The following is a 27,200-nucleotide window of genomic DNA, read 5'->3' as shown; positions in this document are numbered from 1 at the left end:
TCTCTTGCATGTTAATTCACTCTTACTACTATATCACGGCTAAGTGGCTTGCAAACTGACCCTCACAGATGGTTTAGGCTTGCAAACTGTTGGTAACAAGGGATGAAAAACGGGCTGATGGTGGAGGCTCGTGGTTCCAACCTTGGGTCCTTCACCTTCAAGGGTGACCGATCCCAACCACAAACTGAGTCCGACCTTGGGTTGCTCACGTTCTAGTGTGGCAACCGCTCCAAACCTATCTACTCCTTCCTCTACCACAACCCCCAAATTTCATAATGCAACAATAACAATAGAAAGAAAAATTGCAGTAACATCGGAATCCTCCGTAGATCCCCCAACCAAAATCACAAAGACAAGTGATGGGTTGCCTACCTCAACAGAAAAGTGAGAACCTCTCTTGAACCTTCAAGCACATGGCTGCTCTCAATGAAAGCACCAAATTGGTGATAGGATCCTTGGTCGAGATCCTAGACATCAAGCTGCCGTGCCCCTTCTTGCTCCTCAATGACCGATGTGAACTGCCACTTGTTTGACCGTGATGGTTATGGGTGGTGTTGGCTGAGTTCGTATGATTGATTAGTGGCTGATGATGGGCGTAATTCTAGTGACTGGGCGTGCATACATGCATGTGCAGTAGTTGAATGGGCTAAAACGGTTGTGAGTAGGATTAGGCGATTAAGTGGCTGGCTGATCAAGTCAGACACACGTGACTCCTGCTGGTGGGCTAACCAAGTCAGGCACACAGGTATCTCCTGATGGTGGCTGACCAAGTCAAGCACAGGTGTCGCTTGCTTGGGGGTTGACCAAGTCAAGTACAGGTGTCGCTTGCTTGGGGGCTGACCAAGTCACGCAGGTGTCTTCTGATGATGAAACACACGTGGCTAAGGGTGGTTTCAGTGGGTTGGCCGAGTGGGTGATGGCTGAGCGGTTTAAGGGATGGTTGGTTACTCCCTACAAAGTAGGGGAGCGGTTATGGCTAGCCAGGTGGCAAGGGCTGGGTGTGTGGCTTGGCTGGTGGGTGATAACTGTCAGCTTGTCACTGACCTTGCTACAAATTCGACCAGGATGGTCTGGTGCAGATCAGATACCCTTCAATGGCAACTCGTGGCTGCCTTACCCGATGCCCCACTCGAACGGTTCACAATAATTAGCAAGCAAATGTGAATGTAATGCACTAGACACAATCCAAAATATTGAAATACCTCAACAATGCATTAATCAAAAGAAAACAATGAAATCAATAGGTTACCCTGATTCACGAATTGCACAGGGTGAGCCTTCTCCTTTGGGATTCACGGATTGCACCCAATGGAGCCTAAGTGATAAAGCACCAACGTGTCTATAGGGCTTACAAGCCAAATTCATCCAAGTGTTCAAAGATAAAAATAAGTGATGGCCTATTGCCTAACTTATACTAGAAAGCAATTAAAATGATTACAAAGGAAAAACGGTTCTGGGTCTACGCCTCCTGGTTAAGGCCTCATGCTGTCAGTGGCCCATGGGTGGCCAGGATGACTCACAGCATAGGCTGCATGCTTGTACGCATGGGTTTTCAGGTTGGTCTGCCGGGCTAGCCTTGGGTGGTCCATGGTCCTTGCATGTGTTGCCTAGGTTGTGTGAGTTGGGCGCCATTGGTGAGTTGCTGGGTTGGACTGTGATTGGCTTGAGCATGGCAGGCTGCTGCATGGCCCAGGCCAGTGGGGCCTGGGTGTTGGTCTGCATGGCCCAGGCTGTGGTGCCTGGGCGTTGGTCAGCAAGACCCTGGCCAAAGCCAAGGTGTTGATCAACATGGCCCTGGTCAAGACCAGGGCGTTGAGCAGCAAGGCCCTGGCCAAGGCTAGGGCATTGATCAGCATGGCCCTGGTCAAGACCAAGGCGTTGAGCGGCATGCCAGCCTACGTGGACCTGCTGGGCAGCTGCACTGTTAATTCCAAGATGGGTGTGCATGCGTGCGTTGCACGGGTGCCTAGGCCATGCATGAGCCTTGTGCCTACGCACGACCCATGCATGCATGCGGTGTGTGCGCATAGCCCATGCATGCCCGCTACGCACGCGCACTAGGCGTGCGTGCAATCTAGCGGTGCGCTGAGTGTGGTGTGACAATCTCGCTTGCGTGCATGTGGTGACTGTTCGCTGCCTGATGGAGGGTGACCATGGCCTAGTATTCACCAAGGGCTTGATCTATGGGCAATCAAGCGATGCCAACAGTGTTGCTGGCGTGCTGTCCTGGCATGGGCGGGTGCTAGTCAAGGCATGGCCCGTGGCCTCCTACCTTGGGGTTTTGACATGCTGCCCGTGGGTTTGTTGAACCGATGTATAGTAGGTGATGCAAATTGTATTACGTGGCTTGCATTAGGTGCGATAGGCCCTACTTGTGCTGGGGCCAATAGCAGTGCACGTGCCGAAGAATGGCACTGTAGACTACGTGTGTATTGAAATCAACTTAAAAACATTTTTATAGAAAATAAAATAAAAGATAATTTAAAGCTAATATAAATACAAAATGAGAGGCACTAGAGCACCGCTCAGCGGAGCTATCACTAGTTATTTTAACGAGTATTGTTATATTTATAAAAATAATTTATAAAAATAATTTTATAAATTGAAATAATTTTATTTTATCTATTAAATTTACTTTATAATAAAAATAATTTTACAATCTGATAAATCACATTAAGTTATATCAGTTTATAAACTTATTTTTATATGATCTCTTTATGACTAGATTATTTTCCTATTTTAATTTTTTTATCTATGTTTTTAACACTTTTAATTTTTTTTTTTAAAAGTCACAATAGTATTAAAAAACGTTTCCTTAAACAAAGTAAAAAACAAATAAAAATACAAATCTTAACGGGAGCTACTTGTTGTGGGACTAACATTATTCATACAAAATTTACAAAATAAGAGAGTGTGATATATAGTATTCTTTTTTATAAATTTATATTAAATAAAAAATAAATTGAGCATCTCAAACTAACCTATGATATTAGATCCAATAATTAAACCAGTAAATATGGTATTCGTAATTACATACAGAAAAAGTTTGAACTCGAGCCTAACCTATGATCAGTTTTCTCCATATTTGTTTGTTTTGTTGTTAAGTATATATATATATTTTGAATAAAATATCATTATTCATACATAAGAGAAACTTATATTCATGATTAGATATATTTTACAATGTTTTCATTTCACACATAACATCATAAATTAAAATAATGCATCTAAAACTTTACTAGTATACTATTTCATTTTGTGATTAGTTTGGTCTTTATTATTGTTAATACTCTCTACATATAAGCGTCTAAGAGACAACATTATCTGTTTAAACAGAGACTTAACATTACCATTTATAGAAAGAGATAACTAAACCTCTATAGATGAACATCTGATAAACTAACTTTTTTTTTTTTTTTAATTTTACAATACGATATATGCGAAAATTGACGGATTATAGTTTGGACCAATTCTGACAGGCTTAAAAATTTGTGATGGACCGTGAATGCAACACACTTTTCTATTTTCAACTATAAATATCATATTTAAAAGGTCTAGTTATGATGAGTCCAATGATCAGACGTGTGTGTTGAGAATAGCTGCCATAATGGAGGGGCATTTGGGGACCACAAGCAGATGTGGGCAATGCATAAGAACCACACGTGGTGATTTTTACAAAACTATTACTTTCATCTGAATGATTTTTTAATTTGTGAATTTACTTATATCGCGCGTGTCTCTCTGAAGTTGTCAAAAAGTTATAAATCTCTATTTTTTCGCATTGAATAAAATAAAATAAAATTAAGCAAAATAAACATTGATAAATAATATGGGTGCATCGCAGAATGAGGGAAGGAGAGCCGACCAAAATCAAATCTAAACTTTTTACTTTTGAGAGAGAGAGAGAGAGAGAGAGATATGAAAGATTTTCGTGGTTAATTATTAAGCAGGCATAACTTTATGAAAAAGTCTATTTGTAACCAGCTAGAAGAACCACGAGAGCACTACATCCCATGTGGCCAAATTAAAGTTCATAAATTGTTCATGTATTTACCCTGTTTTCTTCTGCTCCTTCAGGTCCAAGATAAAGAAAACTCTTTTCATCTGCTCCTTTGTACCAAGATCTCGAGGTTTCCATAAATTTGGCTTGCAATGAAAAGTGTTGGCAACACCACAACTGCTACTTATTCTTGGCCAATCTTTAGATCTTGGTCTGTGTCCTTCCTATCTTTTTTTCCCACCGAACTCATTTTCAAACTCGGCCTTTGAATCAGTGCTCTGCAATTTTTATTATGGATCTACAATTATTAATAATAATTGGCAATGAAGGGGATTATAGGATTGATAGATATAAGCGAGAGAAGAATAATGGAGAAATATTAGACAAGATTTTTTATCCATAAAATTGAGAGGATGCTTCTAACTTGTTTATGACATAAATGAAAATAGAAGAAAGATTCTAAAGGGAAAGAGATGAATGCATGCCATTTCCTCTTCCAAGGCCCAAATCTTTTATTTTCTTTTGGCTTTTGAATTCCACCGTTTGTGCTTTCATTTTTGACCTTTTTTGTTTTTGTTTTTCTTTTAATTTTTATGGGCTGACGTGGCATGCCGATTCCCTACAGTTTTGTGGGTCGGTTGCCTGTAGCAGAGCTATTACTTTATGAGCACTGCTACACAGCAGCCCCACACCCAACACATCAGTGTAAAATAGTAGAAGGTAAAATAGTAAATTTATATTTTTTAATAGTGTGAAAAAGTGTGAGACTGCTGTGTAGATTTTCTATTACTTTATATTCATTGTTCTTGTTTTCTTTAAATACTCTTTAAATACACAACCAAACAACAAACGTTTAAAAAAGAAAATAAAAGAAGAAGTGATGCATTTCATTTGGTCAATTGCCCATTGGTAGAACTGTTACGCCCATGTTACTGTTTTTAGCACATCACGGGTCACGGGTCTTCATTCAAAGATTGAAAATGGTTTTTTTTTTTTTTTGTTTTTTGTTTTCATCTTTTATACGGCAGATTGGCAATCCAAAGGCATCTCACATTTTGGACTAACCATAACCTAAAGAAAATCATAAATTTATAATGAAAATGGACATAACGTGGACTTGGAACCCCCAAGATATTTACTTTTTCCAAGATACATGATGATTATGTTATTTAAAGATGATCATTAATCTCTGCTAATAAGGTAGAAGTGCTGATTTGCTTCCTCTCTCGGTCATGGGATTAAACACATTTGCATAGTAGTGCAGCAGGCTCTTCATCTTTGTGCATGTCAAGGGATTGACAATTGACATATGTCTGCTTTCGCCTTCGACCCTAATACTCTTAATTTTTTTTTTTTTTAATTTTTTTTTTTTAATTTTAGCTTTGCTTTAATCGAAATGCTGTACCTTCTCGGTATATTTATCACATATGGGATATAATTGTGTGGCATTTATTATTTTGTTAACCGCTTTGTAACCTCACTAAAATTATTATATTCAAAGTTTTGAAATCCGTTCTGTTCCAACTGAAAAGATTGGAATTTTTTATACGTAAACAGTAATTGATATAGTGTAAGCTGCTGTTCCATATCGGGTCAAATTCTAGCCGTTCCAACTGATTTCGATCAATTCTGATCAGATTTAAGTATTCGGACCAGAAGAGCATTCCGATCTAAAATAAAAATTAATAACAAATTGGTGAATAGTTTTAAAAAAATGAGGACACTCTTGTCATTTTATGATGTTTTTCACTTTTTCTCCCTTCCCCTTCCGTGCATTCCTGGCTCTACAGTTTATATTGTACATAAATCTACTTTTTCTCCAAGTTTTTTCGATTGTTTGTTCATCTACTTTATTACATTTGGTACTCTATATCTCATCTATAATCGAAAATACAGGAACCAAAAAATTTATTTTTATAATTAATATATTTATGTAAAAATTATAAAAATATTTATAGTTATATGTATTTCAGTTAGTTTAAAATATAATTTATATATAGTTGTTTTAATATATATAACTAATTATTTATCTATATAAAAATTATTTAAAAAACGATACATCGAAACGTACTGGTATCGAAATATTTCGTTTCAGTACTTCAATCGGAATGATCACTGGAATGAAATTCAAAACTTTGACTAGATCTCTATTTTTTTAAATTAAAAAAATATTAAGAAAATTTCAAGTAAAATATTAAGGAAGCATAAAGATGTATATTTGCTGTACAAAAAGTTTTTGCAGAACCTAAACTAATAAAAATAATTATTAATATAAAAAATCTCGAGTCTGGCTAAAAAAAATATAAAAAATAAAAAATGAAAAAAAATCTAGTGTTGCTTTAGTATATTAAATAGCCCAAAATATTTTTTTTCCAAGAGTTTCAACTTTGGAAAACCCTTGTATGCTGCCAAAGTAACTGCTCAATATTCGTCCAATTTTTTTATTTTTTTATTTAGTGATTCAGGAAATGATTTTAAATATATTAATATATATTTTTATTTTTTAAAAATATTTAAATCTATTTAAAAAATATGAAAAGAAAAAAAGTAACGGTCACTCTACTATCATGATTTGTTTGGATAGAGCAAATATTTAATCTTATTTTATTTTATTATTATATTTTTTTTCAATTTTTATATAGAATATAATAAAAAATTTTAATTTTTTAAATCTTAAAATAATAATAATATTAAAAAATAATATTTTAATAATATTTTATTTAAAACTATATCATTTTTACATAATACCCTGCCATTGAGATTATTTGAGATAAAGAAATACCTTATGTCCCGACTATGTGTCCCAGTATATATTTTTTTTAATAATTAAGAAATTGTTTTTTTTTAGTAATATTGTGAATTTATCTATTAATATAAAAAAAGAATGAAAAAAATCACAAAAAAAAAAAAAAAAAAAATCTTGGACCGAGCGCAGAAATCAAGGACCAATCCGAAACAAAGGTCGAAAAAACAGTACCCCCGTATTTGAACCCACGTGTCAGCTCATAGAGTCGAAAGATCCCTCAAACCTCTGTAAGCCCCACTGTGACTCGCGATTTCTCCTTCGATAGCCAACTCAAACTCGAAGGACGACTCAGCCCCCGAATCCACCGCCGATTGGACCGTCTTGCGTGTCTGATCGGAGAATCTTTGAGTAAGATCGTCTAAATTCTCGTTTTGTTATCGTAATTCCCGAGATCAGAGGGTAGAATTATTGATCTAGGTCAATGATCTGTTTGAGTTAGGGCTTCGATTACGTACCGGTTTGGTCACTTAGAAGAAGTGGGGAAGGCAGAGAATGTGGAATTTTATATTTTTCGTAGTTTGGGACGTAGGGTAGGAAACGTTGTAGGTTTCACTGAGCTACGAGTTCGAGTTTAGGCGAATGAACAGAACCACGCGATGCTCAAGTTCTGATTTCATTTCATTTTCTCAGTAGTTTGAGCAACCAAACCGACGGATATGGATTATTATTTTATTTTTTTGTGGCTGTTGACGGAATTCCATATTATTAGATTTTTCTTTTGGAAATGTGTCATACAGGATTAGATCATTTACACACGCACGCAGGCCCGCCCACACACACTACACCAATGTATCTGTGCTTGTGTATATCTATCTGGAAATTTTGTGTCAGTCGTAATTTTCATGTCAACTCCATTGAAAAGAAGTTTCTTCGAGCCTTGAAGTGATGTGCTTTATTATAACCTGATGATGGAACCAGGGGTCCAGGATGGTGGGTTCTTCAGCACCAACAACATGACCGGCAATAATATTGTTTGATTTGAAGGTACCGTTACATGTTACATTGTATCTTTTTATTCTCTTGCCAGCTGATTACAATTTTGCTTGAAGAAGTTTCCAAACACCTCGACTTGAATTTGTTGCCTGCTCGGTTTTAAATCTGTATTTGTGTTTACCTCAGAAGCCCGAAATCTTTCCGTGGTGTTTATGTTAGTCTTGTAGTTTACGTAACATGCACAAAGGAGATTAAGAGCTATCTTTTTATAAAAGCATCAAATCGTTGTGGGTAGCTGTTGACATTATTGACGTTTTTTCACACTTTTTTTCCTCCAATGAATGGGAATTTTGTATCAATTTGTCGTAAGACTCTTGGTAAATGAAGTCCGGTCATCCAACTTGGACCTTCTATTTTTTTCCTCTCAATAATCTGTAAGTACCCTATGTGATTGAGAGACAAAAATTCCTAAAAATCTGCCAGATGTTACTGCAAATATTTATCGACACCTTGGAAGATGCTCTCATGCATATATTTTATGCCAAAATAGGATTTGGAGTTGAAAGTAACCATTTCGATTTGATTGTCTTGTTCAATTTGTATTTCAGGATGGAGGAAGTTTGTCTAAATAGTGAGCCGGTATTCGATGAAGGTGATGAGTATGATGTTGAAGGGGACTGCACTGTGGTGGAACGTGATGATGAAACTGAGGAAACACAATTAAGAAAGGGACCCCCTTCACCAACTGTGGGTTTGGAGTTCGATTCTTTTGATGAAGCTTATGATTTTTACAATATTTATGCTAAAGAACAGGGTTTTGGCATCAGAGTGAGCAATTCATGGTTTAGATCTAAGAGAAAAGAGCGATATAGGGCAAAACTTAGCTGCAGTAGTGCCGGTTTCAAGAAAAAGAGTGAAGCAAACAATCCAAGACCAGAAACAAGAACTGGCTGTCCTGCAATGATAGTCATCAAGCTGGTGGACTCCAAGAGGTGGAGGATAGTTGAAGTTGAGCTTGGGCACAACCATCAGGTCAGTCCACAAATCAAACGATTTTATAAGTCTCATAAAAGGATGATTCTTGCAGCCAAAAAAGCACAACCACCACCTGAGCCTGTTGCAGAAATACACACCATTAAGCTGTATCGAACAGCTGTTATAAATACTGGCCATAATGAATACCCGAATTTCAGTGAAATTGAAGGTATCAATCCTGTTGATAACTCAAAACATTTGGAACTTAAAGAAGGAGATGCTCATGCAGTTTATAACTACTTTTGTCGCATGAAGCTGACAAATCCTAACTTCTTTTACTTGTTTGATCTTGATGATGATGGGCGCCTAAGGAATATATTTTGGGCTGATGCCAGGTCTAGGGCTTCATATGGTTATTTTTGTGACACAGTTGCAATAGACACAACATGCTTGGCAAACAAATATGAGATCCCTCTGCTATCGTTTGTCACTGTGAACCACCATGGGCAGTCCGTGTTGTTAGGCTGTGGCTTCCTAGGACACGAGTCTGTAGAGTATTTTGTTTGGATTTTAAGAGCATGGCTTAAATGCATGCTTGGACGCCCTCCACAAGTGATTGTTACTGATCTGTGTAAACCCTTGCAAAGTGCAGTCTCTGAGGTTTTCCCAAATGCTCGCCACTGCTATTGTATGTGGTATATCATGCAAAGAGTTCCAGAGAAGTTGGGAGGATTGAAGGGATTTGAAGCAATCAAAAGACAACTGAACAAAGCTGTGTATGATTCCTTGAAGATAGCAGAGTTTGAAACTTCTTGGGCCGACATGATCAAGTGGCATAAACTAGGGGATAATAAATGGCTTCAAGCACTGTATGAAGACAGGGAGTTGTGGGTTCCAGTTTACTTGAAAGACATATTTTTTGCAGGAATGGTCCCTATCCGAGAAAATGAGAGCTTGATTGCCTTTTTTGAGGGTTATGTACATAAACATACGTCTTTTAAAGAATTTGTCGATAAGTATGATCTGGCTCTACATAGGAAGCACCTCAAAGAAGCCATGGCAGATACAGAGTCGAGAAATTCAAGCTTTGAATTGAAAACAAGATGCAATTTTGAGGTGCAGCTCTCTAAGGTGTATACAAAAGAAATTTTTAAGAGGTTCCAGTCCGAGGTCGAAGGCATGTACTCTTGCTTCAACACGAAGCAGGTGAATGTCAATGGACCAATAATAACGTATATAGTTAAAGAACGAGTTGAGGTAGAAGGAAACGAGAGGGAAGTCAGATATTATGAAGTTTTGTACGAGACAACACAGGTGGATATCCGATGCATCTGCAGTTTGTTCAACTATAAAGGTTATCTATGCCGGCATGCATTAAATGTTCTTAATTATAATGGCGTTGAAGAAATCCCGTCTCGCTATATTCTGCCCCGTTGGAGTAAAGACTTCAGGTGCAGGTATCGTTTGGACCATAACTCAAGTAACATTGATGTGTATGATCCAGTGGAGTGGCACAATCATCTGCACAAACTTGCTTTATCGATTGTGGGAGAAGGCGCGCAGTCTCACGAACACTATAAGATTGCATTGCAAGAATTAGAGGGGTTGTTAAACAAGTTTAATGCTGTAGAGAATGACTTTGTATGATAGAGAACATTACGCTATCTGATCCAAGAAATGCTGAGGTTTGATTATACTAACACGGCCTTTTCTAACTTAACAGATATGCTCTCTCTCTCTCTCTCTCTCAACAGATATGTTCTATTTTTATGTAGAACCAGTTTTGATAAATTATATATATATTTTTTTGTTATATAAAACAATTCAGGACTGGATATTCTGGTCCATTCCTGAAATGTCTTTGTTTTCTTGATTCGCGGTACAGGAAGGGAAACAAAATTAAGAAAATAGAAGTGGGAAGAAGCCACATAAATTCTGCACCTGAAAGCCAGATGGTCTCCAATTTATAAATCTTAACTCATCAATCCGTGGCTTCAAAAGAAATACAAACGTGAATCGCTTCGACTACTATGAGTAATACGAAAAGGGCACTCGTGCTGACGGGTGAGTACCGGAACCCATATACCGCAACCCAAAAAAGCAGACGGGGCGAAAACTAGAAGCACATACAAATCTCAGTCCATGCCACCCTTACAACCTCACTAAAGGCAGGAAGGAAGGGTGAGACCATGGCAGACGAAAGCCAGTACAACATAAACAATCACCAGCAGCAAGAGTACCAGTGCAGCGCTGCAAGATTCAAAGCATTTCATCAGTGCCCACGATTGTTATGCATCTCAGCAGGCAAATAAATGCTAATTTACACGAAACACTTGTCCAAACCAAAAGGGTAACATTAATCAAATGATGGTTTTGAGGCTTTATTATAGTTCAAATTTCCAAAACAGCAGATTGTGAAGAGTTGGAGGAAGTAATTAGAAATAAAAAATGGGTTGACACAAAGCAGAAGCTTGATTCCTATTGGACGAAAGTACGAGTGGTTTTTCATATTTTACTTGTTATCATTAAATTAACTTGAGATAAACACGAAGCCTCCCATATATTGGATTCTGGCATATACAGCCGAACAAAAAAATGATTTAAGTTCTTCCCATTTGGCCTATTTGAATTTGAAGCTCAAGATCAAGTTAATTTAGTTATAAAATAGCTATATCTATAGAAGGTAGGCGAGAAAACTAGTAAACTATTCCAGGACTAATCAGTATGATCTTCAATCCTCAAGAACCCTTTAAAAGACTCATAACCCAACCGACACATAATGCTTATAGATTTATAAACAAGCTATAGGCTTCATTCATCTTCCCTTGACGCAATTCCTAATACAGAGAATCTTTAGTTCAAGAACATACGTGAGCTTGACGTTTCTCCACCACACCGTGCTTTTAAAACGACGAGCTTGCTTTCTGAAGCGGAAGGTGTTTCCTTGCATGTTTGCAGTTTTGTCAACCAGCAATTCCAGACGGTCGCCTCTCTCGAGAACTTTGTCAATATTCTCTATCATGACGTTTCGCACCTATTCAATCATAATATCACAAAATTTGGGCGCAATAGTCATTAAAGGACAAAAATTCAAGAACTAATGAGCTGTATGATAATACAATCCATTCAGATTTTTCAGCCTTGTATTATGATCATTACATTTAAGCAGCAGGTTTGATTGAAGGAAGAACTAAATTTAACACACTTAACTCATGGCTTTTCTCTTTTAATAAAACCAACAGACTATCACATGCCGAGTAACACAGAAGTAATTCAGTGACACCCATTGTGAAGAGAGACTCGAATACAATGTAACCTAGCATCCCAAATACTTTGTCCACTATAAGTGGCCAACAGAAAGCCCTCGGTATTATTCAAAGAAAACATACCCCGGACAGAAAACCAAACAACATTTAACATCGGAGGTTGTTGATGAAAAGCCTTCAAAACTTACCTGACTCATTTCACCTTTTAGTCGATTTATCCTATCAGCATTTGGGTCGTTCGAGTAGTATTCCATTTGCTGGCTCAAAACCCTTGAGAATTCATCATTCATGCCATAAGCATGGGCAGAATGAACTGCACGCCCGTAAGTCCTCACAAATCTCTGATGAATGTCTTCGAGAAACGCAAATGGGATTCTCCCTGCACAATCATTGCTTTTTACTGTAAGATCTCTACCATCTAGCACTCCAAATGTCCCTAGCACATTTAACATGTTTTATTTTTGAAGAACAAATGAACACCGAAACACAGATAATCCTAAAATCAATTGAAAATGGAAGGAACAACATGATCTCATCGACGACGAAACACCCGCATGACTGACCACATGACCGTTTTATATGTAATAAAGATACCGAATTTATATAATCACCCACAAAATGAAATGAAATCAATATAATTCGGACAGATGCCCGAATTGATTCGGAAATCATGTGATGATAAAATTAAAAGAAACGAAGAGGGGAAGGGGAGGGGCTAACTTCCGGCGTTCTCGTCGGCCATACAGAGGACGGTGAGGCCGTCGGTGCGCTTGACGTGGAAGATGTAACGGTCCTGAGAATAGGAGACGTGGGTGTCGGTGTTCCCGGGTATCTTCTCGAGAATCTGCCGCGCGATGGCGCTCGCGTTGGTCGAGGTGGCACTGAACTCGGCCAGAAGCACCGATCCCCGTGCCACCACAGCGTAGAGGATTGCCATCGTCCACCACAGATCTCTCTCCCTCTCTCACTACAAAATTTCCTGTCTTTTAGAAATCAAGATTCGAGCCCCTCTACAAAACATTCGTAGTAACAAATAAAAATTGCCGAAGCTAGAGATCAACTACAAGATTCTGTTCCTCGAATTTATTTTTCTCTCTCGCAAAAGAGGCGGGAATACGTCTAAGACTCTCTCCCTTCCCTCTCTGTTGCTCTCTCAAGTTTCAACTTTCAAAACCCCCTACCCCTCTAAATGCGATTGTAGAACTGAAAAAGGTTTTTCTCTTTTACTCCATTGTTCCCACAGGCTCGACGACGCGTGTAACTGTTTATAATATTTTTTGGCCGTTCTACCAAAATAGAGTGATAAGGAGATGGTCTAAAGTATTATTATTTAAAAGTATTATTAATAAATAATAATTTTTTTATACTTTTAAAATGAGATATATTTTTTTTTATAAGAATTTGTGTTGTCTTCTATTTGAGATTTGTATAAATTTTTTCTAATCTTTGATGAGTGAGGGATGATTTTTACAACTTTTAAATAGATAAATTTTGTGTAGTAATTTTTATAAAAAGTGTGTTTCGTTATTAAAAATATTAAAAGTCAATTTTTTTAAATAATTTTTATTTTTATAAAAAAGTTTATCTATTTAAAATTTGTAGTTAATATTATTCATATAAATCAATGCATAATAAAATTAAAATATGATAATCTTTCCGAATGACCAATGTCGGCTAATGCTAATCCATAAAATAAAAGGAGAATGGTTTCGAATGGATTGAAATAGAAAGGAAACATCAATCGTATTAACTCCTCCAAAGGAAAGAACGAACACTTGGCAACTAAAGCATGCTACCTTATTAGTACGTTGTGTGGTTGAATAAAATACATCATTAATTCGACCCTCCAAAGAAGAAAACAAAATAAATCAACGTATGATATTGACATTAGATGCCACCTCTCTATGACTGTGTGTCGGCAATTGAAACTCGGAGTGCACATTAACTTGTACGCGTCATCCACTTTGTGTCTCTTTTTTTTTTAGCCCCCTGCCGACTTGCATGTCCAATTATTAAAGAAATACAAACAATTATTAAGAAGTCAATACAGCATTATTTATGCTCATACATTTGAGTTTGGATTTTGGCGGAAAGGAAGGGGAATTGAAAATGGGAAGAAGCGAGAGATATGATGAAAATTAAAAGGACCATGGTTGGTGAAGGATGTTTCCTTTTCTGTCTCTTTCTTTTTCTCTCTGCCCAGTACTCATTAACGAATGTGATGCCAGCATACCCACTAACGTCTTCTCTCTCTTTTCTTTTATTTCAATTACTTTTGATATGCTTTTCATTTCATTTCCCCCTGCCATTCCAGTTTGCCACGTGCAGTCCCCCTTTCACTGGGCCAACTCTTGATTAATGGGCCCCGACATTGGAGGATAGCCTAAAAAGGGACGCAAACATTTGTAGAAAGATTTCTAATTAGGTATCAGGCCTTATACTGGAGCTTTTCTTTGGACCCTATAAGTTAGATCAATTTAACTCGAGACCGAAGTGCATGGCCCGTCCTGCATCAGACGACCAGTATCCTTTTAATGAAGAAAAAAGGAGCTCGTTTCCTTTGCAAAGAGGGATATCTTGAGGGAAATACTCAATTCATTTTTCTTTTTTTTTTAATGTTTCAGCAAGCCAATTGGGTCGTATACGGCATAGATGACACACACATCAGTACTGAAACCCCAACTCCTAAGCTGACCAAAAACGCTAGCTGTTGGAATCATAACCAAACATCGGAAAGTAGAGGTTAACCCGATGTTTGGGGGGGGAGGAGGGGCTTGTAATCTTCTATAGTACTACTGGATACCTTGCAGTCTTGGACCACTTCAAATCGTGCTCGAATCCCTTGGTCTTGGATGGTAATTCAACCACAGATAATGATTTTAAATCTCTATATATCGTGCCGTGCACTAAAAGATTGCCTTAAAAAAAACAATTGAAATTGAATGGATAAATCAATTACCAGCCGGTCTTCCACATAAAATGGGTATCTATTGGCTCAACTGATAAAAGCTTCTGTAACTTGAAATTGAATCATGACTACACCCACCATATATAGAAATAAGTTCCGCGAGAGAGAGAGAGAGAGAGAGAGAGAGATCTAACTACTATATATCATGTGGACCATACCTAGAAATGGGCTTTAAAAAAGAGTGATAGATAGATGGATAAGAACATTATATATTCTTGTAAAGTTTCGAATATATACATCAAACAAGTGGGACAACTGACAGTGAATAATTTATGAAAAAGCCGAAAAGAATTAATGGGAGCCAGACCATGTGAGATTAATATTGAGAGATATGCATGCATATAGATATAATCTATTCTCGTGCTCTTGGTTGGGATAGTTACAGTTCTTTGAACAAGAACCAACTGTTCATTTGTCAACTTTCAAACCTTGGCATCAGTGGCCGGCCGGGAAGCTTCAAGAATCAGCATGCATATCATGATCATCCGCACAACACAGAGCATTAAATATTGCCGCTAATTATCAGTACTTCTTCAAAGAATTGCAGAGATATATATATATATCTCCATCTCCATATGAAACTGTGGTCCAAAGCCTTAAGATTGATTCTCAGATTGTTGTCCATGTCAGTCGTGTGGAGGCGCCTATCGATATATTTCTTATACTTTGCGTCCCCGTTATATTTTGCGCAACTCATGATTCTTTTGTCTAGCTTTCCCTTCGGAAATTTCGTCACTATATTCGCTTTTCATTTTCTCAAGTTCGTACGTATAATATAGCCTATAGGAACTTGGAAACTAACCAGTACGATTGTGATAAGAATAATATATACTAGATTCCATTTTTTTTATTTTTTGTTTTCTATTGTACTGATCATAAATGAGAAACTTGATCATGAAAGGATCGAAGTTGACATTAATTTCTTGCCGCAAAGAAAAAATATAATTTGTCCACAGGTACGAGCGCTAGCTCAATCTATTTCGATCGTAGTGAAAGTCGATCGTCTAATTAATTAATTAGCCATGGTCTTATTTATCATTTTGTTAAAAAAAAAAAAAAGTTTTAAGGATATGGTTTACCATGCATTAATTCAGGGGTAATTAGATGCATGCATACAGTTCCTGCATCAACGCCCGGCCCGACCATGTGATCATCCTAATCGCGTTCCCCAGACCTCATTGCTTCCCAATAATTGAAAATAAAAGAACCAAATAATGGACCTTTAACAAGACAAAGGAATATATATCAGAGAGGTTCACGCCTGTCGACACAGTTTATAAAAACTAGCTGGAAGCCAGCGCGCGGCCTGCATTAATTTGTCTTTGCAACCGCCCATTATTCCAATCTAGGGCACTGAAAATAACCGCTGCTCTCAGAACTTTGGACCATTTAATGGCACGACGAAGACTAGCTAATGTCGACTTTACAAGAGTAGTTAAGATTAAAGTGACAACTAGTACTAACTACAAACCTCATTTCAACAATTCTTTTGGGTTTTAGTCCAATTATAGTGCACCCAGCATTGTTAATTATCATTTTTTTTTAATCCTTTTACAGCCTTGTCTCGAGTTAGATCAAAGCCCGCCTGGCCCGTAATTTGTTTTTTAGAATAGACATAATTTCCAAGTGAAATTATTACATAATTAATGTCCCAGTAGGAAACAAAGTAATTAAAATCTACCTCTCCAAATGCTAGCATATATACAAAAATTCCAACTGCTACATGATCGTCCTTTTCCGCTCTCTTTCACTCAATCAGACGCCCAATATCCACCTCACAATTTCCTTTAAAAAAGATGCACTCCCTGCCTCAAAGAAGATACCTAAAGCCCTTGAACTAGCTAGTAGTACCACTCTAAATTTCTAGCTAGCCAGCCATGGTTTCCAACAAGCTCTCCGCTGGCATTTTAGTCATCTCTCTCCTTTTCTACTTCACAGTCTCTAGTGCATGTGGTATATGCAAGCCCAAGCCCACTCCTTCGCCTGCTCCCATGGCAAAATGCCCCAAGGACACATTGAAGCTTGGAGTTTGCGTCGATCTTCTTGGACTGGTTAACCTTCAGCTTGGATCCCCTCCTTCCAGCAAGTGTTGCGCATTGCTTGGAGGCTTGGCTGACCTTGAAGCTGCACTATGTCTTTGCACTGCCATTAAGGCTAATGTGCTTGGAATTAACTTGAACGTGCCTGTTACACTTAGTTTGCTTGCTAGTGCTTGCCAAAAGTCAGTTCCTCCTGGTTTCGTATGTGAATAAAAAGGAAAACAAATTAACAAGGGCTAGCTCTGGCAAGTTTGTTCTGCAGTGTGTGTTTCTTAGCTTCTAGGGTGTATTTTTGCTTCTCTTGTTGCTGTACGTTCTGGGTTAATTTCTTGATGCTTTGATTTATTTTTTGCTCTTTTTCCATTTGCTATTTTATGGGGACCGATTCGGGTATGTAGTTGTTCAACTTGTTCCCGTAGAGTAATATCATGTGATTTGTTCAAATAAAGTAGGCAAGTCTGTTTGCCCCGAGAGTGTTTATCAGAAAACTTATTTCTATGTCAGAGCTGCATGCATATTACTTTATTAATTTTCTTTTCCTTTATTTTCCTTTTCATATTTTTTTTTTCTTTTCCCATGTTTGAAATATCTACATGTTTTAAAATGGAGTTATATTTAAGAGAAATAAATGGCATTAATTTTGGTAAGGTTTAATTTCGATAGAGAAACGACACATCTCATTTTATCTTATTTTTTAAATTTTCAACATAAAATATATTAAAAAATTTAACATTTTCAAATTTTAATATAAAATAATATTATAAAAATATTTTATTTAACTTATAATTTTTATTTAAAACTATTTCGTCTCATCTCACTGTAAGTTCGGTTTGGTTGATTAAAATTCTTATCTCAAATTCAAAATTTTCATCTCATCATTACAACTTTCTTAAATTTTCATATAAAATATAATAAATAATTCAACATTTTCTTAACTTTTTTAAATCTCAAAACAATAATAATAATATTTTATCTTAAAATTCAAAATTCTCATCTTACTACTAAATCATACCTAAAAAGACACCTAATTTTCAAGAGTACAGTAAATTCTTTTCAGACAGCTTATTATATATCCCATATATAATACAGTATCTAAAGTCTCAAAAATATTAATATGCATTAATTAACTGGAACAACTAGCGAGGGATCGAGCTAATTATTAATTTTCTAGCTTAACTACTTCTCTTGAAAAATATTAATGCTTCATTGGCACAGTTAAAAATGTACCTATGGCCGCCGTTACGTTATGTTACGAAGACAGCTTTTTATTTTCAAAAAGTCAGGTTGCAACCGGTTTGGAGAACCCGCGTCATCGTTGTCCTACGTGGCACGATGCACTACGACGTCGTATAGCATTTAATTCAAAAACAATATGTCACGTTTAATATTTGTTTAAGAATTAGTTGGTTTTCTTTTTCTCTCTCTCGAAGGTCCGAGACCCTCCCCCTCCCTTTCCCTCTCCCTCTCTCTCTCCCTCTCGAAGGTCTGAGACCCTCCCCCTCCCCCTCTTCCCATCGTCTTCTCCATTTTGCCTTCCATCCTAGTCGGTAATCTTCGTTCCTCCATCCAAGTCGCCGGCGCTTTCTTCTTCATCTTCTCCTTGGTAGACCCACAAACCCAGACCCAAGTTTCAGGTTCGTACCATGAACCACAAACTCCAGCCTGTTCCCATGAACCAGAGCCATAAGCCCTGTCATCTTCTTCAGCAGATCTAAAGCCCGCTCACAAAGCAACCCCCGTAGGACATTGGTCTTCATCTTCGACTCGAACCCAAGACCCAGAAACCCACGTTTGGCATCTCGTACCGAAGAGCCTACGAACCACAAAGCCTTGTTGTCTTCTCCACCAGATCTGAAATGTGAACCCCACATAGCACCGACTGAAACCCTAATCCTAACACCGACTGAAACCCTAACCCTAACACCGAGTTTAAAATCAGGTTAGTTTTCGAGGAGTTTCGTTGTTGTTTTGGTTTTAGTTTCCAACATTCTCATGCTATACATACTTAGTCAAGTCATGTGTCATTGTTAATTTTTTTGGATGAATTGTTTTTTATTGTTTTTTTGGTTTTTCTTTTTATAATAAAACTATTAAATTTGATATGGTCATTTGAGACTCCATTGTAGACTTCTCAACATAGCTAACACGTCAATGTCTTCTGCTTCATTTACTAAAAATGGATATGAATTAGTGGTTGAAAGGTCCTTTTTGTTGAAAATGTCTATTAATTTTCAGTTGAAAGGTCCTTGTTTTTATTTTATTCCTCCTCTAAGTTATAATAATTTCACAACACTGTATGTTAAACCACTAATATATGGTAAATAGAAATTGACTCTAGACTAACCAAAATTTCATAACCCAAATTTGACATGCCTAACAAAAATTCTTTGGGCTGATTGGACACGACCACACTTGGATTTATTTATCTACTTTGATTGATCAAGTGGCTATTGATTTGTTTATGCATCTGGACTATATGCAAAACATTCATCAACTTTAGAGGATGTACATGGTGATTCGGTTTCCCAACCATCGGGTCCATTATCCTCTGTACCTTGGAATTTGCTTGTAATAAAGCTTGTAATAATGCGAGATACCTGGTCTTCCATGCCATGTTGAAATGGGTAACTACCATTCTAGCAAAAAGAAAAAAAATAATGCAATTAAACTCTTTTAAAAAAACCAAATTATTAAAATTAAACATGTTCAATATGACATCACCACCTGTAGGTTGCTTGGATATTGGTTGGCACTAGGATATGATAAAAAAGCCGGTGACCACGCAGGCATTGGTCCATAGTAACCGTGCATGTAATTTGGTATGTTTGGACATGTTGATAGTATGTCCTAAAATATTATTGGATAAGTTATTGATGTATTTTGACAATAACTATCAACTAATAAACAAATAATGTTTTCGATATATTAAATAATATAACATACCGCGGGTGGGGGATTTGAGCTAGATGGCTTTGAATTAGCTAGGTCTTCTTTTCCGTTTCCGATGCTAAGAGGGAGGCAAATGAATTGTCAATAGCAATATTATATAACTTAAACCACATTAAAATCTATGAACTAGTATATAAAAAATGAAGAAAGATACTAATATCTACAAAAAAATCCCAAAATCAACATTACTAGGAAGAAAACAATGTCCTGCAAATGCTTTCCAGCCAATTACTGAGTATAATAATTCTAAGGTGGGGAACATTGACATAGATTTGGTAATAATTCACTACATTCTAACTATGGTTTATCAAGTTGAAAAAAGCTTCTTCTAGCAAACATTCAAATATTTTGTCAATTGTTTTTCCCTCTTTAATCTCTAAATATTTATCCTACTCACTCTAGGATTTGATCTCTAAATAATTAGTGGCATGTTCTATTTTAATTCATAATGCAATTTATGTAGTGGTAAATATGTTTTGCTTTAAACGTTTAGGCATTGCTCATGAGAGAGATCAATAAATATCATAATTTGTTTTCAGCATCATTAGATATAGTTAAGAGGCTTGAAGCCACACGGTTTAATACTACAGTGGGAAGCAAATATAAATTCATCCAAAAATTTAATCAACCAACTAGCCTACTGTTAATAGATTTTCATGCTTATTAAAAACTTTAAATTTTTCATAGAACCAAGTTTATTATGGCATCCAAGTCCATGTATGCTGTAGTTGTGAAAATTAAAATAGAGATGCAGACATAATGGAAGAAGCATTATCATTTCTTTCTCGTAAGCTGAAACAGGACATTCATCAACACAACAAAAAGAACTTTCGAAAACTGGAGACCCGTAAACATCATTACTATAGACCAAAAAATCTTTGAAACCAAATAGCAAGATTAAATCATGTTTGTGTAAAAGGAAAGAATACAACAACAGAAAAATAAAAAATAAAAAATAAAAAAGAAAAATAAAAAACATAACTCATTATCGAATGGACTTGGATGCAATTTGGGTTGAAATTGAAAACGTTGAGGGCTGAAGGGAAAGGGGGCATCCCTAGTGATAAACAGCGACCTCAACAACCGCTTTTGTCCACGCCGGCAACTTTCTGACGAGATTTTTCAGCAAGTTCAACCCTTTTTAGATCTTCTCTCTACCTCAGACACATTTGATGCTTATATTTTGATTTCCCTCTTTTTTTCTACTTTTTCTACTTTTTTAGCTTACGTCAACTGATGTCGCACCTGTTCCGCAAATCCATTTTTATATAAGAGAATTCTTTTATTTTCTACACGCAGCATTAATTAGATTGAAAATTAGGTTACTATATGGCCCAACGTAAAGCTGACGTGCTATTCAGGTAAATTATTATTATTTTATAATTTTTTAATATATTTAAATATTTTTAAAAAATAAAAAAAATACATCAATATATTTAAAATTATTTTTTAATTACTAACTAAAAAACAATTTTGACCACAGGTTAAACATAGATGACATAGAAGCTTTTCCGTTATAGAATACATAATTTCTTTCTATCTATCTTTACAAATAGATAAAACCATTCTCTTCATTGAAATTAAAAATTGAGAAATCCTAAACCCATCGAACGTGGATTTTGAATTTGTGTCTCTAATTTTTTTTTTTAATTTAGTGATTAAGAAAATATTTTTTAAAAATATTATGAAAAAAATATTTATAAAAATAAAAAAAATAAAAAATAAAAATTTTTACCTTTCTTGGTGGGATCTCGGGCTATATCCCTCTGGGGGCATGGAGCACTACTCTTGAAAATTTGAGATTGGCGTTTAATTAATAACCATCGATATTAATGAAATTAATTAGAGTTAGGTGATTTTAATTTGATCTGGGTGCATGAGAAAAATGGAATTTCTTTTACCATTAATTAATTATCTGGACGAAGTAGCTCTCCTGGCCTCGATTGCCAACAAATATTAGTCCTTTGTAGCATGCATGCAGCTTTACAATATTGATCAATACTCACGAGGAGGACTTTGTAAACGTTGTTCTAAATCCGATATATATTTGAATGATTGATATTCATGCATAAAATTGTAAGGACAATCAGACATCACATCAATGCATGGAGAGAATTTCTATAAAACTTTGTCTGCAGTATCATTAATTTTGCCTTGTGCGTGCATAAGATATATATATTTGAGATCGATGCAGTACTTCTGTAATTTCCAGTCGTGTATAGAATTAAAAACGGATCGAGATAAAAATAAAAAATAAAAAAAAATAAAATGTCAAAGATGATATAAGATTCTGCATGCTGAGCAGGCACATGACCATTTGGAGGGCCCAAACTGTTTTTGTGCCCATATGGTACGGTGAGGTGTAATCGTCATACAAAACATGGTTGACATCATGGCTGATCAAGAGGAGCCTAGCTAGCTAACTCTTACATATAACCTTTTCCTCACCAAATTAAGTGCCTACTTCTCCAGTATTCTTCTTCTTCTTCTTCTTCTTCTTCTTCTCTCTCTCTCTCAAAACATTACGCTAGCTACTAGGGTTGTAATGATCGAACGATTCTGCATGGGGGTTTTAAAGGGTCCTCTCTGTGGTCTTCCACGACTTTCTTGAACTGTATTAGCTAGAGATCGGAGCTTCTTCCGAGGGGGGTGATCTCGTGCAAAAGAAATGTCATATATAGATCAGACAATTCAAGAAAATTGTGGAAAATTGCTGATAGGATCTGTAGTACGTAGTACTTGCTTAAATTCGAGCTGGCCTACTTATGGTCATGTCATCACCATATAACATAAGAGGTTTGGTAGCTCGATCTGTACTTGTAAATTCTTTTTGCAACTCTATTGACAAGATGGATTTTTGTTCCTTTTTGTTCTCCTTTTGTGCCTTTTTTTTTTTTTTTTTTTCCCCCGTGATATGCATATTTTGGAAAACTCAATTTACTTTTTCCTGGCCGTATTATTCAATGTTTTCTCAATTTCTTTCGGTTTCATGTAGGAAATTAAATTGTAATCTTCATCTCACGATCAGTTAGAAATATTTGATGCCGTGCTAGCTATCTAATTAATGGTTATGCGATGATTCTTTAGAAAGAAAAAGATAAAAAAGAAAAGGAACATGACTTGACTCCCTTATATATAATTCCTTTCTCTGTCTTTCTCTCGATCTCTTGTAGAAGGCAGAAATTCGTATAAGGAACCAATGCAACAAATAGGAAAGGAAAGGAGCGTATCTTTCATATATATATATATATATACTTATTGGCAATGTTGGCATGGCCGCCAGGAAACCAGGTAAGTTCAAGAGACACATGCATGGTTGATGAAAAGTTCTTTAATTTCTCTTTATTTAATTGATCAGGCCAGGGATAAGCGACCCTGCACGCCTATATTATATATGTTTGATTTCCTAATTAGCTAGCTTATACGATCGATGGCTCGATCGCTCTTGTTTTGTCTTTAATTATCTTACGACGACTCCTAAAACTTGATCCCAATAATTTTATGTATGCAATATTATTAGTTTAATCAGTACTTTTATTTTCTGCAAGCTTGAATCTTTATTAATTAATTAATTAATTTAATTAAATGAACAGAAAATTGCCAAACAGATGGAGGGGCGCGGGGGGTCATTGTACGTACGTGTCCCTTGTCACTATCAATGTCTAGAAGCAATACTAGCTAGCGAGCTTTATACGTAGTACGGTTCCCGGTTATATATTTTCAAATTGCAAACATAGCTATTTTATTTTAAATTAGATCTCCAACTATCTAAAAGAAAATTTTAATTGTAAGCATAATTATTTATTAATATATACATCAATAATGTGATTGATAAAAAAAATAAAATTTATTGAAAACAGTACTAATTTAAATTTTGAATATGAAAGAATCAGTATTGGTGCACAGATTAGCACACAACTTTACTTGTATGTAGCAAAAATCTCAACTAAAAATGTACGTGTTGTGGCCGTTTCAGACAATTAATTGGCCACTACTCGATCTATAATTCATGACGCCCAGTAATCCAGAAAAACTATTGTTGATCATGACTTTGCCCAAAATGATCAGTTAATTCTCATAAAAAACACTCGTTTTTTGTGTGTGATGAAATAAAAAGAAACAGCCGGATTGGTTGCAGTCCATTGACTTTTACATGAATTTAATTGTAGAGAATAACTTATAACCAGTGTCTCCTACAAGGGGTGAAAATCGAAAACCAATGACAACGTGCCACATAAGGCGTTGATAAAGGACTTACATCTTTGTAGCGTAGTGGATCCATTCCCCCCTCTTTCTTTGCTCTATCACTCTCTCTCCTTCCCGACTCCTTCTTTTCTCATTCACCAAAACCATTCAAAAACAATCTGAAAAATCGCAGATTTGTTTCATCAAACCCAGTTAAACTTAAGAAGATACTATTATGCAATTGATTTAGACGTAAATAGATTAACCATTCAAAAAATAAAAGTAAAAACCAATGCAAACAAAAACATCATTCTAGATTACACAGATTTTACCATGATGAAGATTGTGAGTTCGTTGTTGTGCGAAAAGTGGAAAATCCAAGCCAAAAACATTCTTTCTCAAGTCAAAACTTCTGTCGTCCTTGCGAGAGACCATGAGAATTCTTGTCTTCAGTTGTCGTCATGGGCGAAGGATTTTGTGGGTCGCGATCGCCATCTCTTTGCCGTCTTTGATTGCCATTGTCGATCTCTAAAGCATTCTGGTTATATGCCTTTCTGCTTCATGTCCAAGCCCTCACACTCTAGGTTTACTCCATTTTCTCTCCCGTATCTCCTCCTAATTTTTCTCCTTCACAGGTCTTTATCCTCGCACGTTGCTACTTTGTGTTTAACACAGAACAACCAAGCATTATCCAACTCTCTATTTTATTTCTCGACCAGCCCTTTCCTCACCACGAAACTATCTGTCCAACAACCTAAGCATGCATGCCCACTACGTCTCCAACCTTTATGACAAACTCCTCCTTTGCGTCCAACCATAGCACCCTGTAAGCATCAATGCTGCCCTTCAACACCATGCTCCAACCCGTCACCTCCAAGTCACAGAACCCATATCTTGAAACCAACCACTGTCCCTCCACGCCAACAACCACCCATCACCCTTAAGCCAACTGTGCAAGGAAATCTACACTCTGTTTTCAAGCACCAAAATAGAGGATTTAGTTCCATTAGGAGCACCTTTGCCATCCATACTCAGCCATAGCCACCGTGTAAGAGAGATCAACCAAGAACAAGCTGATCATGCCCAAATCCGTTCAGTGTTTCCTCGAACTAGACCCACATAGGAAGAGGGATGGTGAGAGAGATGATTTCAAGTTTTCGTGGATTTGGGTTAGAGTTTACGTGAAGGAGGAAGGAGAGATTTGGGAAGGAGAGTTATGGAGAGAGAGAGAGAGAGAGAGAGAGAGAGAGAGAGAGAGAGAGAGAGAGAGAGAGAGAGAGAGAGAGAGAGTCGGGGAAAGATCCCCTGCAGCGCAGTCCCTGTATGTCTCTTCCTCAACTCCTAACATGGGAACTTCTTATTGGTCTTCGATTTTCATCCCTTATAGGTAACACTGGCCCGAATCGCTTTTGTTAATTGTATTCAAGAAAATACTACTCTTTCTGCTCGTAGCTCTGATAGGAGTTATCATTGCAACTTTTTTGTTTTATTATTATTATTATTATTATTATTATTATTATTATTATTATTATTACTTAATGATGATATGATTAAGTAAGTATTTTTTAATAATATTATAAAAAAATTTAAAATATATTTTAAAATACTAAAAAATAACTATAAAAAATAAAATAAAACATAAAATAAAACATAAAATAACTAGGGAGACTCCAACTGTGGCTTTAGAGCCAACGTACCCTTGTATTTATGTGATATAGCGGTGGTCTGTTTGGCTGCCTTGCCTGGAAATCTGTTCAATGTGAGAAAATGTTAGAATATAATTTGAATACTGAAATTTACTTCTCATCAATTTAATGATCATGCCAATTAAGAAAGTTGAGACGACTGACCCAACTTATTAGAATCTTTTTATTTTTATTTTTTCGCTTTGCATAAGCTGCATTCACGAGCCAGCTTCCTGATCCCCACCGTTTGCATTAATTATTTATGTTAATATATTGCTATTTCTTCCCAAATATATATGATCGGAAGAACATTTTACCCCAATCATGGCAGGTGAGAGTGCTGCAAGGTCAAGCCCATTGGCTCAAGTTCTGGAAACTTGTCATCTTTATTGTCTTGTTAAGATCGAAACGTATTTATCCATTTTTTCAGAAAAAATTTATTCATCATTTTAATTTTTATCATCTTTATATTATCTTATGATATGACATTAAATAATAAATTTATAAATAAAATATAATAAATAATTTTTAATCATCTAAAGCCATATCATAAGATGATGAAAAGATAGTATAAATTAAGATGATAAATATTTATATCACTTAGTGAACCTTAAAAGTCAAATTGAGAATATTAATTCGTTTGATTATTTTGGTTGAGTTATGACTGACTGTCACATTTTGAACTCAATTCGACGCAAACTAAACCCAATACAAGACATTCAAATTGTTGTTACCGCTTTTAACTTTTGAGAGTTTTCGTTTGGTTACATAAATCAAATTATTTAATCTCATATAATTATTATATTTTGTTAAATTCTAACATAAAATATAATACATAATTTAAAATATTATAATTTAAAAATAAAAAATAATATTATAATAATATTTTATTTAACTTTTAACTTTTATCTTATCTTATATAACCAAACAAAATCTTAATTTTTTTTAATCATATTGTAAGATTCAAAATGTAAAATAATTTATTTCAAATAATATTCATCTTTTTAAAAGAAAACTTATAAAGGTAAAAGGTGAATAGAATATAATTGCCACTTAACCTCCTCCAGAATTCCCAAAATCACAATAATTAATAGAGTATCTTGATACGCATGATTTTATCAAATCAACTTATTCAGTGGTACCTTGAACTTGAAGAAACAACCTTTTTCAAAACACAAACACCCAAAACAGACCACTCGGATCACATTATATTGAATTTGATGGGTCACTAACTAGCGGCCCCATTAACTGCAAGATCCAGAAGCATGGGCCAAGCCCACATTCCTAATGGCCCAAAGCAAATAAATGCAGTCTCTTTAGCCTTATCGAGCCCTTCTTTTTTGGGGCAACGCCAGTGGTTAATTGGCCTCTCTCTTTCTCTTTAGCGTTGCCGT

At 36.1% G+C, this 27,200-nt stretch overlaps 3 protein-coding genes across 3 annotated transcripts; 2 read left to right on the top strand and 1 right to left on the bottom strand.

The window, feature by feature from the left end:
• The first annotated feature begins 6,997 nt into the window (after positions 1-6,997).
• LOC122315660 (protein FAR1-RELATED SEQUENCE 6-like) lies at positions 6,998-10,414 on the top strand. Its single transcript, XM_043131720.1, has 3 exons — positions 6,998-7,154; positions 7,725-7,790; positions 8,348-10,414. Exon 3 carries the CDS (start codon positions 8,349-8,351, stop codon positions 10,359-10,361), a length of 2,013 nt encoding a protein of 670 aa, XP_042987654.1. The 5' UTR covers positions 6,998-7,154; positions 7,725-7,790; position 8,348; the 3' UTR covers positions 10,362-10,414.
• A 233-nt stretch (positions 10,415-10,647) lies between these two features.
• LOC122315661 (vesicle-associated membrane protein 711-like) lies at positions 10,648-13,233 on the bottom strand. The gene is made up of 4 exons (XM_043131721.1): positions 12,701-13,233; positions 12,169-12,359; positions 11,585-11,748; positions 10,648-10,964 (listed from the first exon to the last, which is right to left on the bottom strand). The coding sequence occupies exons 1-4, from the start codon at positions 12,915-12,917 to the stop codon at positions 10,877-10,879; spliced, it is 660 nt and encodes a 219-aa protein (XP_042987655.1). The 5' UTR covers positions 12,918-13,233; the 3' UTR covers positions 10,648-10,876.
• Positions 13,234-16,744: 3,511 nt separating this feature from the next.
• Positions 16,745-17,536, top strand: LOC122316804 (14 kDa proline-rich protein DC2.15-like). The gene has a single exon (XM_043133597.1). The coding sequence runs from the start codon at positions 16,826-16,828 to the stop codon at positions 17,198-17,200; it is 375 nt and encodes a 124-aa protein (XP_042989531.1). The 5' UTR covers positions 16,745-16,825; the 3' UTR covers positions 17,201-17,536.
• Positions 17,537-27,200: the final 9,664 nt, after the last annotated feature.

The sequence above is a fragment of the Carya illinoinensis genome, chromosome 7, assembly GCF_018687715.1.
Source record: "Carya illinoinensis cultivar Pawnee chromosome 7, C.illinoinensisPawnee_v1, whole genome shotgun sequence".
Lineage (NCBI taxonomy): Eukaryota > Viridiplantae > Streptophyta > Magnoliopsida > Fagales > Juglandaceae > Carya > Carya illinoinensis.
Note: the sequence above shows the minus strand (reverse complement) of the source record. Positions and strands in the feature narration are given on the sequence as shown.

Excerpts from the sequence above, each read along its gene's own strand:
- LOC122315660 (XM_043131720.1), top strand. The coding sequence starts at position 8,349 with ATGGAGGAAGTTTGTCTAAATAGTGAGCCGGTATTCGATGAAGGTGAT.
- LOC122315661 (XM_043131721.1), bottom strand. The coding sequence starts at position 12,917 with ATGGCAATCCTCTACGCTGTGGTGGCACGGGGATCGGTGCTTCTGGCC. Across the intron at positions 12,360-12,700 it reads GGCCGACGAGAACGCCGGAA|GGAGAATCCCATTTGCGTTT; the intron begins GTTAGCCCCTCC and ends ATGATTGTGCAG. Across the intron at positions 11,749-12,168 it reads TAAAAGGTGAAATGAGTCAG|GTGCGAAACGTCATGATAGA; the intron begins GTAAGTTTTGAA and ends ATGATTGAATAG.
- LOC122316804 (XM_043133597.1), top strand. The coding sequence starts at position 16,826 with ATGGTTTCCAACAAGCTCTCCGCTGGCATTTTAGTCATCTCTCTCCTT.